The sequence below is a fragment of the Colletotrichum higginsianum genome, chromosome 4 (genome assembly GCF_001672515.1).
Source record: "Colletotrichum higginsianum IMI 349063 chromosome 4, whole genome shotgun sequence".
NCBI classification, from domain to species: domain Eukaryota; kingdom Fungi; phylum Ascomycota; class Sordariomycetes; order Glomerellales; family Glomerellaceae; genus Colletotrichum; species Colletotrichum higginsianum.
The window spans coordinates 3886037-3899713 of record NC_030957.1 but is presented as its reverse complement, the minus strand read 5'-3'; the positions used below and the strand labels follow the sequence as shown (position 1 = coordinate 3899713).

At 52.0% G+C, this 13677-nt stretch overlaps 5 protein-coding genes across 5 annotated transcripts; 4 read left to right on the top strand and 1 right to left on the bottom strand.

The window, feature by feature from the left end:
* Window positions 1–811: 811 nt before the first annotated feature.
* CH63R_06470 (Integral membrane protein pth11-like protein) lies at window positions 812–2100 on the top strand (the record flags this gene model as incomplete). The annotated part of the gene is made up of 3 exons (XM_018301445.1): window positions 812–1027; window positions 1091–1599; window positions 1653–2100. The coding sequence occupies 3 exons, from the start codon at window positions 812–814 to the stop codon at window positions 2098–2100; spliced, it is 1173 nt and encodes a 390-aa protein (XP_018159295.1).
* A 5380-nt stretch (window positions 2101–7480) lies between these two features.
* On the top strand, window positions 7481–8931 carry CH63R_06469 (uncharacterized protein; the record flags this gene model as incomplete). Its single annotated transcript, XM_018301444.1, has 2 exons — window positions 7481–8038; window positions 8767–8931. 2 exons carry the CDS (start codon window positions 7481–7483, stop codon window positions 8929–8931), a joined length of 723 nt encoding a protein of 240 aa, XP_018159294.1.
* Window positions 8932–9032: 101 nt separating this feature from the next.
* Window positions 9033–9551, bottom strand: CH63R_06468 (uncharacterized protein; the record flags this gene model as incomplete). The annotated part of the gene is made up of 1 exon (XM_018301443.1): window positions 9033–9551. The coding sequence occupies one exon, from the start codon at window positions 9549–9551 to the stop codon at window positions 9033–9035; it is 519 nt and encodes a 172-aa protein (XP_018159293.1).
* Window positions 9552–10018: 467 nt separating this feature from the next.
* CH63R_06467 (uncharacterized protein) lies at window positions 10019–10207 on the top strand (the record flags this gene model as incomplete). The annotated part of the gene is made up of 1 exon (XM_018301442.1): window positions 10019–10207. One exon carries the CDS (start codon window positions 10019–10021, stop codon window positions 10205–10207), a length of 189 nt encoding a protein of 62 aa, XP_018159292.1.
* A 641-nt stretch (window positions 10208–10848) lies between these two features.
* Window positions 10849–13066, top strand: CH63R_06466 (C6 zinc finger domain protein; the record flags this gene model as incomplete). The annotated part of the gene is made up of 2 exons (XM_018301441.1): window positions 10849–10893; window positions 11006–13066. 2 exons carry the CDS (start codon window positions 10849–10851, stop codon window positions 13064–13066), a joined length of 2106 nt encoding a protein of 701 aa, XP_018159291.1.
* Between the last annotated feature and the right edge of the window lie 611 nt (window positions 13067–13677).

The following is a 13677-nucleotide window of genomic DNA, read 5'->3' as shown; positions in this document are numbered from 1 at the left end:
CAACGGCCTCGACAACACCCTCAGGAGAGCTGCGAACGGCTCTCCTACGAAAGGGGATGGACCCTGGAAGAACGTTGAATGGAAGGTTCGGGATTTGCAGCAATCGATAGGTGTCTCATGTACCACAGTAATTGAAGCGACTGACGAGGTTGCGTTCTTGACTGCTCGATTAGCCTCCGTCATGCCCCCGCAAGTATCCACATTGATGATTTATACCACCAGAAACTGTGGTATGCCCGAGGAGCAACGGACCTTGCAAGCCCCGCTACTCAATTTCAACCACACTCATTCATGACAAGGGCGCGTCATCTGCTTTGTGCGTCGAGAAGACCCCAATGACCGTGATTACATCTATCAATTTGGGAGGCCTGACTGAGACTAATTATCCCCCCCCGCGATTTCGTTGCAGTGATATAACTTGTCACCGCTTTGATGGAACAGAAGAGTCTCGGAGCAGACGCCGATTATCGATGGCACGGACTTTGCCCACAAGAACTGAAGTTAAGCTTTTTCAAGCTGTCTTCAGTCCAGACACGAGGGCGAACCTTCTTGGCAGCCTCACTCCAAGCATTTACGGAAAGCTGGGGTGGGTGTCGATCCGTATTGACTTTAAGGTTGCGAATCTGTGTCATCCGATCGGAGCCAAACCAACATACACCCCACGCATTAAGTCCGCAGCATCAGTTCGACAACATAAAGCTTTTGGTAGTGGCATCTCTTCGTCCGAGTCCTGGCAGGCTGCCCTCCTTCCTTCACCGCATGACACCTTTAGCCGGATCGTCAACATCTCTCATCGGTCACCATCACCACGATGGGCGACTCTGAGGCAGCAGCCGCCGTCGCGGCCGGCCGCGTACCACCGGAAATCAGCCTCGCATACCTAGAAGAGGACAGGGACACGCCGTCGATGGACGCCTCGATATTCATGTTCGCACTCACGCTGGTGATTGTGAACGGCCGGGCCGCCTCGCGATTCTACCTTCGCAAAGTCTTCGGGATAGACGACATACTCGCTGTGATATCGATGGTAAGCTTCTGTGGCCAGTATCCCGAGTTCATGGGCCGAGAGATCTAACCGGAGCAACCGTAGGCAATGTTCATAGCCTTCCTCCCGCTGTGCATCATCCTAATCAACATCGGTTCTGGTCGACATTTTGAATTCATTCAGTTTGTCATGACCCAGGAGATTTTAGAACGGACCGAAATCCTCGACTTCACCGCGCATCTCGTCTACACGAGCGCGCTACTATTTTGCCGGTTCTCTGGTTTGGCGTTCTACTACCGCGTTTGTAGTGTTCACAGCCGGTTTCTCCTGGCGATCAAGGGGGCCGCCCTCTTTCTTGTCGCCGGGTACATCACGCAGATGCTACTCATTATCTTTCACTGTCTCCCCGTCACGGCCCTCTGGCCCTATGAATGGCAATCACAGTTCAACGAGTACAAATGTCTGCCGTGGGGCTTTGTTTACGGAATCAACTCGGCGGTCTCACTCCTTTGCGACTTTGTGCTGTTCGGAATACCGATCGCGATGCTGCGGATGCTGGACATGCCCCGGAAACGAAAGATTCAACTCGCCTGTATTCTCCTGCCGGGTGTTGGGTGAGCCATTTCTGCACTCCCAGTGGGAAAGGGATAAGAACTGATCTCTGTAGGGTTGTTGCGATCTCGGTTGCTCGTCTCATACTCGTCATCAACGGACAGTGGCAACCAGACCAGTCATGGATTTACAGTCCACTCCTCGCAATTGAGGTGTCGGAAATCGGCGCCACTCTCATCGCCTTATCAATTCCTGGTATAAGACCTCTGGCGGAGGAGGCTTTCAAGAGGACTGTCTCACTATTCGGCCGGTGTTTCCCCAAACTCCAAAGGAAGCGAGGGCGATCGAGCATTCACTCGGATCTGTGGTACGAGACACCGCCATGGCAGACGAAGCCTACGCCAACGAGATCGGATTTCAAGTCAAAGGATTTGAAGAGTAGTATGGGCTTGGAGCTGAAAGCACTCCAGAGTCCCAGCAAGTCCCTGGAAAGCCCAACGAACAGGGGCAGACAACAACCAAGGCCAGAAAGCACGAATCTCTGGATGTTTGACAAAGATTAATGGCTGGGCACGAAGTCGGCTTTCTGACGGGGCATGCCATTCATCAACTGAAGGTCATGATTACAGATGGTGACAGCAGCAAAGAGGCCAACGGCTGCCTCGCACACAATACACGAACACGGATAGCCGGTGAGGAAAGGGATTCCACTTCTCAGGGTGCAAATATATACTAGCACCATGCATACGATGAATTATGACAAGAATACCATTTATCTTTTAGCCAAGTATCTCTGGCCAAGTGAAACGTGATCGGTCAAAAAGGTGACGGTTTTCAAGCTGAATGAGTGTACCAACACAAGAGACAACATGACTGGGAACGACAGCGTGACACCAAATTGATGGCCGTAAGAGCCTCCTCGCAAGCGCGAGCAACTGACCAGGAGCCATGTTCGAGACGAGCCAATCGCTTCGCTTGCCGCCAGTCAGCCGAGCAAACGAGCAAAACCACTTTCGATGGCTCAGAACAGGAGCCGTAAACGTCGATCGGCGACATTGATCACGTCGAAGGTACCCAAGATGGGATGGGCATAGATCACATCGCTTGCGCTTCTAGTTCGGAAAAGTAACCCCTGGAGGATGTGATTTCCTCATAGGCCAGCATTTGCGGTACCGTTGCGTCGCGGAACGGGGGTTCAAAAGGGCACAGCTGCAAGATGCTCGTGCAGCCGAGGGAGAACCACATTATTGACTTCCGGAGCTGCTGCAGAGGCTTATTGTGACGGGCTTGCCCGAAGTTTGCAGCGGAGTGTGGAGTTGAGCGAGGATGGCGCGGGTGGATTTGGAAAGGGAACCCCCGTTTGCTGGCCAGGCTATCACTTGGGGGCATTCTGTTCGGCCACCCCATTCTCACTCACAAGATCATCCAGATGTGCGGCACAGCCCATTAGACTCTTCTCGTATTGCTGGTAAATCAGCATCGTATCAAGCAAAGAGCGCCACGAGGACATTGCCCGAGCGTGTCTCAGAGTACGAGAGGCGCGGTGAAACGCGCGGATGCTGAGGTACTAGCGCAGAAAGTGTTGCCGGAGGCCAAGACCAGTAAAAGGTTTTTTCAAACGCGGTGATTGCGGACGATGCTTTGCAAGTTATCGGGTCCCAGCATTTCTTTCGGGTAGAAAGTCCCCTGCTTACAAGACTTTGTCGCAGAGGAGACTTATTTTTACCCAGTAAAACGCCAAGGAGATTGAAGTCTAGACGATCTTGAAGCCCGAGAAGCCCCCAGTAGATAATGCGACAAAATTCCGGTTGACACCTGAAAGGCGTTTCTCAGGTCTCTGCCCCCGCCTCACTGTTGGGAAAATCCCTATGGCTGGCTCGGTTTGCCCCTTCTTACGAAGCTACGACCACTACACGTCCGATTTCTCTGTTTCGTGTTTCGACTCCGTCCATCAAGGACGAGAGGGGTAGCCCCTGCACCAACTCCAACCGCAATAGGATATACCCTGCCAATGACCAGGAAACTGCCCCCCTATTGAGAAACTGTGATCCGGAAAGTGAAATGATGAACGTGAATCGAGGGGTTCCCAGCTTCTTTCTGTGAGGGTTCGCCAACACCGTCTGCCCTACCACCTGCATTGGCTTGGCCTTGTTCCGAAGAAAGACGTTGCGCTCGGGAACACATGGAGCTTGCTGGTTCGCTATGAGAATTTGAGTTTAGATGCTGACGAGAGAGTCTCTCGACCAATTGCAAATCGTCGTGTTCCTCATCGGGCCATCGCGATTCCCCTTGTGGGATCGTTCCGGTTGAATGGTTCGGAGATGCCCGTCGTTAGGCCCACACGGTCACGAGGGGACACTTGGGTGGTGTTCCTTCCGGACTGTAGCGGATCTAGAAGTGACATTTGTTTCGTTTCGTTTCGTTTCGTTTCGACCATGGTCACCCGTTTGACATGTCTCTGCAAGATGCCACGCAGAGATTGGGCTGGCAACTATTGCACCGGACTCCTGATTCCGGCAGGATTCCCCTGCCAGGCCCGTCCTGAAGTGAGACCGGACACCCACTGTCCCAGGCGTTTGACTATGGGAGTCAGCGGCGCCTTGGTGGTTGGCGAGCTGTTATGAACCGAGGACTACTGAACTTCCTGACCTGGTCTTGCAGCTCGCGCAGCTGATTGCGCCCTAGAAGAAACATGCTTCCAACGTAGAGGCGCTTGTATCCAAGGCTCATGAAAACTGACAGCATTACGGGTTTCGACATCTTCCAAGTGTTGGAGCGAAGCCTACGACTCTTGCCGAACAGGAGGATCCGATTCGACGCTTTTCTAGCGGAGAGGGCGGAGCAAGTCACCTTTAAAGTAAATAGGGACGACTGAAATGGCATGTGCGCCACCCTCGGAATCACCTGTCTTCACGGCTACCTGGGACTTTTATCGGCCCATTGCAAGCATTCTGGGCCAATCCAACGGAAAATCAGTATCTTTGAGGAGTCAACGGGAAGGGCTCAGCCTTTTCCCTTATCGGGTGAGGACAATGCAGCAAGCAAGGTCCTTTCTTTGAGTACCTGATTCTAGCACCAACGACACAGTTCAGTCTCAGCAAATGTCTAAAGAACAAATAAAACCAGTCATTACGTCATGGGAGGCTTTTGTTTTCCAGAAAGAATAATGTGTGACAATGCCTGGATCTAGGAATTCGGATAAGGTTTGGCTGTCTAGAGCCATCAGGAGAAGCACTTGGAAACATGACTCATTTGGAAAGTTGACACTCCATTTTAGTCCTAATCTAATGCAGTATAGTGAGTACAAAGGAATTGAGAAGAGATCTATGGAAACTAGTAAGGGGATACAAGAGAAACGTACAACGTCGCTTAAAATATAGCCAACAATCGTTCAGTCACAACGTCAACTAGAGATTGAGGTGCCCGCTGTCATGAACCCAGGTAGACATCGATTCCGCAAAGATGGGATATGCAGCGTTTAAATGGTCGCGAAGTCTCTAAAATGGCCAACAGCGAAATGAGACTAGCTACATGAACGTCTGCTTCTTGATAGGAAAAGCACTGATGTCAATTACATCTTCTTTTTAGGATTTGCAGCTAAATCTGAAGAATTAAAACCCCGTTATCTTTGCGAGTTTCGACAATTTCTTCGAATATCATTCCCTACAATAAACTGATCAAGGCAAAGGGAACAAGCTGCTCAATCCAGTTGTCATTTACAATAGCGGCATTGTCTGTTCTCCTTTGCAAAATCATTCGGCTGTTTTCTGAACACTCAATACAATGCTTATGGTCCAGACAACCCCGTCACTCAGCTCACTAGTAACCAAGCGCTTTGTGGAATTCAGAGGCCCGAGCGAGACGATCTCATCAACGGTGATGACCTTGGCTGCCGCAAACTGCTCGGTTACAATCAGCAGATCAATTTTAACTTCAAGAATTCATTCCAATTTCACAGTCATTGACCAGTTGGATAAGAGAGCACTGATGAAGTCCTTTCGTTTGGCTAACTACTCCGACACGTTATGGAAACCGCCTGGATCGCACAAAGTTAGGAAGGAGGCTGTACCTAAATGACCGGGTATATTAGGCAGAATACACAGAAATAGTGACAGGTTAGTGTGTGATAGTGTGGCTCTTGGAATCCGGCGTTCAAGTCACTTAAATGACGTTGAGCAACCCAATTTTACTCTGGACCACCAGAAATATCAAGCTCAATGGCTTTATTTGCTTTCATTATTTCCACTATCACTCCACCAAATCGTGTGCAGTTGAGTCATTGAAATTTTCTGCTTGAGCAAACATATTCGATTAGGACTTTGATCCAATGGACGATCGGTTCTCCGTCCGGCCCTGTCCCCCGTGGTCCGGTGGAAACGCCGAGGAAGCCTGTAAGGAAATACTTTCCGTTGTTCTTCAACGCGGCTTGTCATGCCCCGGTTTCTAGGAACTTTTCACAGAATGATATGACAAAAGTAACTGCAAATTTGACAATCTTTCTTCACTGCGGTTTTGGATCTTAGGTGAAGCAGAGTGCCATTATCAACACTGCAACGAGTGGCAATGGTCCCTCGTGCCCTCTCATAGATTGAACCTGGGATGTGTGCATGACGGCACCGAAGCCACGTAATTTTGACTGCGGCGGTCAAATCATGGCCTTTTCCTCTGAAGAAAGATCTAGGTCGACAGTCCAAATGCTTTTACGTTGGTAACTCGTACTGAACGGCAACACTCAAGTCATCGGAGGTCTAGCAAGGGTGTCCTGGTCCTGTGAAGACTTCAGTTTGCTCAATGTCCGCGCTGGCTCCCTTGGGCTGTGCGGAATAACGAGTAACATCTGAGTATTGGCCGGCTAGAAATTGGAATCTTGCGGTCTCATCAGTCTGATGCCGTCTATCAAGTACTGCCAACTGCTCAAAGCGCCTGCCGGCGACAGGTGCTGCTGCATGTCGAGTTGCCTAATCAAGGGTGGTGGTGGTGGAGCCTTACACCCAGATCCAATCATCTTGCGCAGACACTCCCAAAATAGTAGGTATTCATCATTCGCTAGCACATTCTTTTCGACGTGCAACCACCCTCGGTCCGGGTGTTACTGATTCTTCAAGGACAGTGATAAATATTAACATTGCCTGCCAAACAATAACCGAGATGGCGAGGTTGGACAACATTTGCCGCCTGCCTATAGTTACCTAAAACTCTTAGTACTCCAGTGTCTGCACTTGACCAACACGCAGTCTCGCTAGCTCCTGCCAAACGTGGTTGAGGAGGTATTGTGTCTCCAGGAACTTCCACCACGTGACTGGCTGCTCTTCTTACTGACACCCCCCGTAGACGCCTCGAAACCTCCCTCTTCTCTTTTTTCGCACCTCGTCTTCAACATCGCCGCTCACCACGCTGTATCTGAGACCCAGGCTTCCATCCTGCGTCACCCTTTCGGACGAGTCCTCCATTTTCTGGGTTCTAATTTGGTCCATCACAACGGAAGGAGCTATCCACCTAGTCCTATCTTTCCTTCACTCGCCCCCTTAGCCCCTTCCTTTTTTGCTCGTCCCGCCGTTCTCAATCTCATAAGCCAGGCTGGGGTTTGATCCTAGCTGGTATCGGTGCTCTGACCTTTGAGAATTCTTTTCTTGCTTCGTCCCTTCAAACCTTCTCCCAGACTCGCCTCCCCCACCGCCACCACATCGATCAACATCACAGCACTTCGTTTTGCACATGCCGCATTCGAATCCATGATTCAACCTCTTTGCCTTTCCTTCACAGTTTGATCTGTTTGTCGTCGCCACACCGTTGTATCTTCTTGAGATCTAGGCAAGTTTTCTCTTGGCGTCTGCAAGCTTCAGCCGGCAAGTGGTTTCCCCTTGCGCCTTTCCGTCCGCTGACACGTTTTTGGTCCCAGATTTGTCAAATTCAATCTCTATCCGTTCCCTTTCTATTCTAGCGATGGCTTCTTTTCCTGCTGCTCCGTCCATGGCCCGCTCTGTCCGCGCCGCGGCGCAACCCGGATTGAAAGACACGCAGAGGTCTTCCTATCTCATGCAGTTCTATATCATTCAACTGCATAATTATGCCAATGAGCAGGCGTCAATCTCGAAGCGTAGCCTCGCTTGCATCAAGCTACACGAAATCACAATCTCCCAACTCACTGGTCTCGTGAAAAAGCCTAACATCTCCAAGGACGATATCAGCAAGCTTCTCCAGATACATCGGGCCCAACTTACTGCGGCCCGGAAGGAGCAACAGGCTGCCTCCTCGAACGAGAGTCGAGCAAGGGCCCTAATATCAACCCACATCACAAAAAACTCCAAAATCCGCACCGACATCCCTGCCGCCACGGTCTTCGGCAGCCTGGTGGACGATCTAGACACCGTCGTCTATGTCCTCGACGAGGCCCTGCCTTCCCTCAGCCTGCAAACGAGAGAAAACGATCGATTGCGCTATATTCTCGCTTCAAAGAACATGGAAATTACCGGACTTGAAGAGCACATTGCACACCTCAAGGTAAATCTTCTTGGTCTCAGTGTATTTTGTTTATTTCTTCTTACACCAGCTGACGTGATGAGAGCAAGAAGAAAGCAGATGATGGCGTCTTGATCAACTTACTTGACTAGACTTTGGAATCGGTCGACTCTTTTTCTTAGACACGACTGCCTTCAAGATCTCTCTCTTATTATTGCTGCTCCATGGGTCTATCAATTACACACCTCCTTTCCGAAGTTGTGGAAAAGCGCTTGGGATCCGGCTGGGAAGCTCAAGGTTTCTGCATCACAAGTCAATAAACCTCATTTAAGATAGGAAGGGAAAGCCTCCACAGTCACTTACTACATGTGTTACGTAAGAACAAGGATGAAGTCGTCGCTTAGAGGAAGGTGCATCTCGAATAGCCACTGCCGTGATTGCAATCTCGTCCCATCCTTTGCGACAAAAGACTTCAAGATCTAAACTTCAGCTTAATCTGTTGACAGGTCGCCACTTTGATCTAATGCTTCATCTGAAATGAAGACGGGATAACAGGCGAATATTCAGCAACGGTCGTGCAAACGAGATTTCCTCGCCTCAACGCCATTGAGAACGAGATTCACAAAGCTACCAAGTACTGGGGAACGCTTGAGCCATGCGTCGAAGACGGTTTGCTCTTCTCTATTGTTCAGATTACTGGTGATTGCGCTCGCGGTCTGATATCCGATGGGAGTTGATCTGATTCCTTCGCCTCTGGGAACGAGGAGCAGCCCAACCATCAGGGGTTGACCGTCATTGTCTTCGAGCAAGTCAAGGTCCGCAAGGAGAAGAGAATTGTGGTTGGTGGGCAGGACGAGGACGATGACGAGATGACTGATGACGAAGAATTGATTCACCTGGATGAGGATTGGTCGAAACATGTCACCGGCGTATGATGCAAATCATCGTCTTGAAAACCTCGGAAACCTAAGAGTGTCATAAACGTATTTGAAGTACATTACATCTCCTTGCCGTACCGATTTGCCTAACAACCACTCTAAATTGCAACCATGACACCAGCAGCCACTCCCGCTGCGACTCCTGCGATGGCCATGCCGGTGCACTTGGGCGCGCCGCCCTTGGATGTCTTGGTCGCCACAGTATCCTGCCAGGCCTTCTGCCAGTCCGAGATGTACGACGAGACCCACTTGTCGTCCTTGTCCGGCACGTTGTCCTTCCACCACTGCGACTCCTGCTGGTCGTTCAGGCTAAACCCCTCGACGGCCATGGACGCGACAACGTCGGGCGCGTTGGTGGCCTTGGCGGCGGCGGACCACATGTGCGAGTAGACCGTTGTCCACTCCTTGTCGTCGAAGTACTTGCGATCGACGCTGTAGAGCGCGCTGGCGAGGGAGGTGGCGACGGCGCCAGTGACGGTGCTCGGGATGGATTTTACGTGGATGGAGAGGTACTCGTCGGCCGCGGTGGAGGTGGGTAGGGGAGTGCCGAAATAGCCTTGAGCGAGGGCGGCGGGCACGACAGCCGCTACTAGAGAGAAGACCTTGAACAGATGCATGGTCGAAGGACGGGTAGATTGATGGGGAGATGAGCTCTCGTAGGCAAGCAGTGAAATTGGTTCTTTGAGATGCGGATGTGGCGGACGTACTGCGCGGGCAAAACAGGAAAACCTCTCCGATTAAATACTCGGGGGTCAAAAAGCAGAAGGATCAGCGGTGAAGGCAGGCACCCGGCGCGAAATTCCGAGTTCTTGCAAATGCTGCGAAATCCCTGTTGGCGGACCATCGTCCAGCTGCGCTGTGCCGCGATGCCTTGCGGCACAGCAGGGTTGCCGACGGTTGCCTAAATTGACAGCAGCATCCCGCAATTTGCAAAGAGTCACGCAATCCAAAAAGGGAAAGGGGCTTGGCGAGGTGACGATGTGATAGTGTCGGTAGTAGGGCCGCGCGATGATGGTAGGAAAAGCAAGTTGCAGTATAGCCGGGCGTAGTTCGTTCCTCTGCCATGGATGCGCCACACCCGAAAATGATCGGGTGCCGGAGGTGTGCCCCACTTCAGAACCTTTCCGGGCCTTCGCTGGCGCCCGGGTGGGGCCTGATAGAGGGCGATTTCGGGAGCATCGAGGCCGGACCTTCGCCCTACGTTCCGCTCTGCAACGAGGACGTCGTCTTGAGGAGATGCCGCGGCTTAAGCCGCCTGTTCTTGCTCGTTTAGTCTAACATACCATAATTCTCCAAAGAAGCAGACAATGTATTGTTGTCCCAGAGCGGCAAGGCGCGGCATAGACCTTTCTCCCTTTCGAGTCTTAGACTATCGAGGACCTGACAATAGCGGATCATCTGAGTACCGGATGAGAAGGCGGTAAAACGGAATGCTGCCAGTCGCTAGTGTACCGGAAACGCCAAAAAGGATGTGACAATATTGCAACATGCAGTGCCGTTCGTTCCCTGCACTGGGGCCAAGATGTCAGCAACAAGGTATCTAGCGCACAGGGAACCCTCCTCAAGTGGTGATGGTCAAGACAGAAGCCTGGAAGATGTAGCGCTGCCACCCCTGTAAGGGTCGGATTGCCGAACTGGAATAGGCTTAGTGGCGCACCGTTGCTCCTGATTAAGAAAGGCGCTCCTCGTATCGCTTATCTGCCCAATCTGGCGATTTCGATGCCTTCTCCGCGCTGAACAAACGTCCTTCACTCACAATCCGCCATGAGTTGTCCGTTCACTCCATGAAATTGCAAGTGAACCCAGAAGCTTCGGATGAACTTGCAGTTTCACCACTTTCAGCTACCGGCTTCTCTATCGCGCAAAGCGGCTCCCTCCCGTTATCTCGATTACCCCTGAAGGAGCAGCACTTCGATGGAATCGCAGCCCTCACGTTCACGTCCCAAAAAGACCGACATCGTTCGTAGGCGGACAGGATGTCAGAACTGCAAAAGCAAGAGAAGAAAGGTCATCTCCGCCCCAACCCCACGCAAACAACCTTGTCGGCTTAACCACGCTGACCTTTTAGCAGTGTGACGAGACGCGCCCAGAGTGTGTCGCGTGTGTTCAAAGAGGGATACAGTGCAGCGGTTACCAACGCCCTGTCACCTTCAAGGATGTCACCTCCCGAGCGGCAGAGTCATCAAAGCGGTTTGAGGAGGCAAGGTGGAAAGCCCTTCGTCTCGAAGATGATCGACGAAAGCGACGTCGTATAGAACCACTCGAGGAACCTTTATCCGCGTCCCAGAGTCCATCCGGCAATGTGACGGCATTGCCACAAAGCACTCCTCCCTCAATGGAGACCTTACCAGCACCGCTGCCCCCGTGGAGCCACACCAATACCGATGGCTGGCTCGGCGGCTCGTTCACGTTGCCGTGGTCGCTGTTCGAGACGTCCAGCGGCTTGGTCTCTAATGCACTACTCCAGGAGGACCAATCTCACGAGAGGGCAGTGACCTCAGAAGAGGATTCACCGAGCGAAGACAACATGACCACAGCACCTGCTAAACCACTCAACAGCCTGGTTGCTGTTTCAAGGGGAGAGCAACCCGATCCACTGCTACCTACAGAAGCCCCGAGTCCGGCGTTGGCGCTCATGTCTTGGGACGAGTTCATTGTTCCCGACGGTTCATCGCCTGGGTCAACAAGGTCAACCACATCCCCGTCGTCTCCTCTGGGGGACCCAACAACTGACTCCCGTCTTTCTCTGCCACTGGAGGAGGTGCTTATCCAGCATTTTGACCGGAACGTCGTTCCTTCTATACCGGTGACTCTTGCTTTTCCGAACCTATTCCGCCAAAGCAACTGCTTTCGATTCGCCGTCCTTGCACTCGCCGCGAGCAACATGAAGCTGTTGCAACCTCTTCCACTCAACGCAAAGCGTCTTCGGGAGGCTTTCGATGACAAGAGTGTCTGGCTATACTACGACACGGCGGTCAAAGGGCTCCAAGCTCAGTTGCACAATATCGATAACCATCACGGGGAGGAGCTGGCTGGCGCGGCTTTGCTCCTGGCTTATCATGAGCTCGAGGCTGGGACGGCCCTGGGCATCCGAAATCATGCCACCGGCCTTGATGCTATTGCTTCCAAGTTAGACTTCGCCGCTTCCTCGGTGCCCGACCTCTTCAAAGCCTGGCGCATGCTCCGGTACGACGTGCGGTTTATGATGACACCGACGAGGAGGACTTGCAACGCCGCAGACGTCTTTGACGTCGCAAGCCTACTCGACCCCCAACTTGCCATCCGGGACATTCTATCAAGACTTTTCAGTCTGCACGCGCGGTTCGCGATGGAGGCGTCCTTCACCCAAGACAACACCGTTGAGGGTGGCAGCGCTTCCGAAAAGGCCGCAATATGGCTAATGTCTGTCCTCGGCAGAGCATGCGACCACCGCAATTTCCGCCTGCGCGACTTCCACAAGGATGATCTGACGCCAGACTTCATCCTTAGGCAGTGTGACATCTTCGCCCACCGTCTGGACAACTGGTACAAGGCTTTATGCGACCACGACATGCCAACTGTCAGGCTGGGCAGCGATTCGGACATAGTCAGCGGTCCCACATTCGAAACCTTTGTCACCTACAAGTTCGCGGACGAGCGCAAAGCCCAGGAGTACGTCATCTATCTCGTGTGTCGAATGACATGCAGCTACCTTCGCTCGGTTTTCAACCCTTCTGTGAAATCGTCGGCGACAGACGCCTTGGGCAAGGTGATTCTGGGCATCGTTTGTGGTATGAACATGCAGCAGAGACAGCAGTTCACAGTTCTTCGACTTGACCTGCTCCTGAAAATGGCGGCGAGCTTGTCTGAAGGGACCAACTTCATAACCACGATTCTCGACAGCATCCTTCCGAGGGTTATGTCGTTCGGTTTCACTGGGCCTGACATGATCGCTTGGACTTACCTCCGGTCGTCCCTGGAATTTGAGTTGAGAGAGAGGAGGAAGGGACGGGCTATCAGAATGACAATTGACGGGTGGGAGGAGGACTGCGAGATGTGGGAGCTGGTAAACAGCCACGCCGTCGCCGCCTTCGGAGACTACAACGGGAAGGGATATTTCAGGGATTGTTACGTCATCAAGGGTTTGGGGTGAGCGTGCCCCAAGCTAGGTAAATCAGAGTATCTTGTTGGGTGTGCAGTCCTCTGTCATGCTACCTTTTCTGCTCCAAGTCTTTCAAGGAGACTTGGGCATGCTCCTTTTCTGGCCGACTTGGTCCAAGAGCGACGCGATTTACCTACGATTTGAGTAGACGCTCGATGTCGTAACCTTCTCAAATCTAGGCATTTGCCATTCGTCGGGAGCCGAGTCTCAAGTCTCGAACGTGAAGCTCTTGCAGAGTTACCGGATGGTTCGAATTCTCTTTCCCGCCAATTCCAGCCCGTCACGGATGGTCTCTTTTAGTCGTCGAGTTTCTTCTTGCCGCCGAGGTTCCGTAGGAGTTTTTGAAGTATGTGATAGGTGACTGGCTGGCCGGTTGGCGTGGGTTATCATTGTTCCAGTGTTCTGTACTGTCAAGAAACTGAAACATTGTCTGGATGGCTGGTTGGTACTGTCTTGCTGCGCAGGCCGTCCCGGACGGCTCTTCTTGCGACTAACAAGATCCCCTCGCGTCTTTCCCCTTTGTAACTGCCAGGCAACGCAGCCAAACGACATCAAGACAACGGTACCGAAAATCCAACACAAGATGTCACAGAATGTCACAG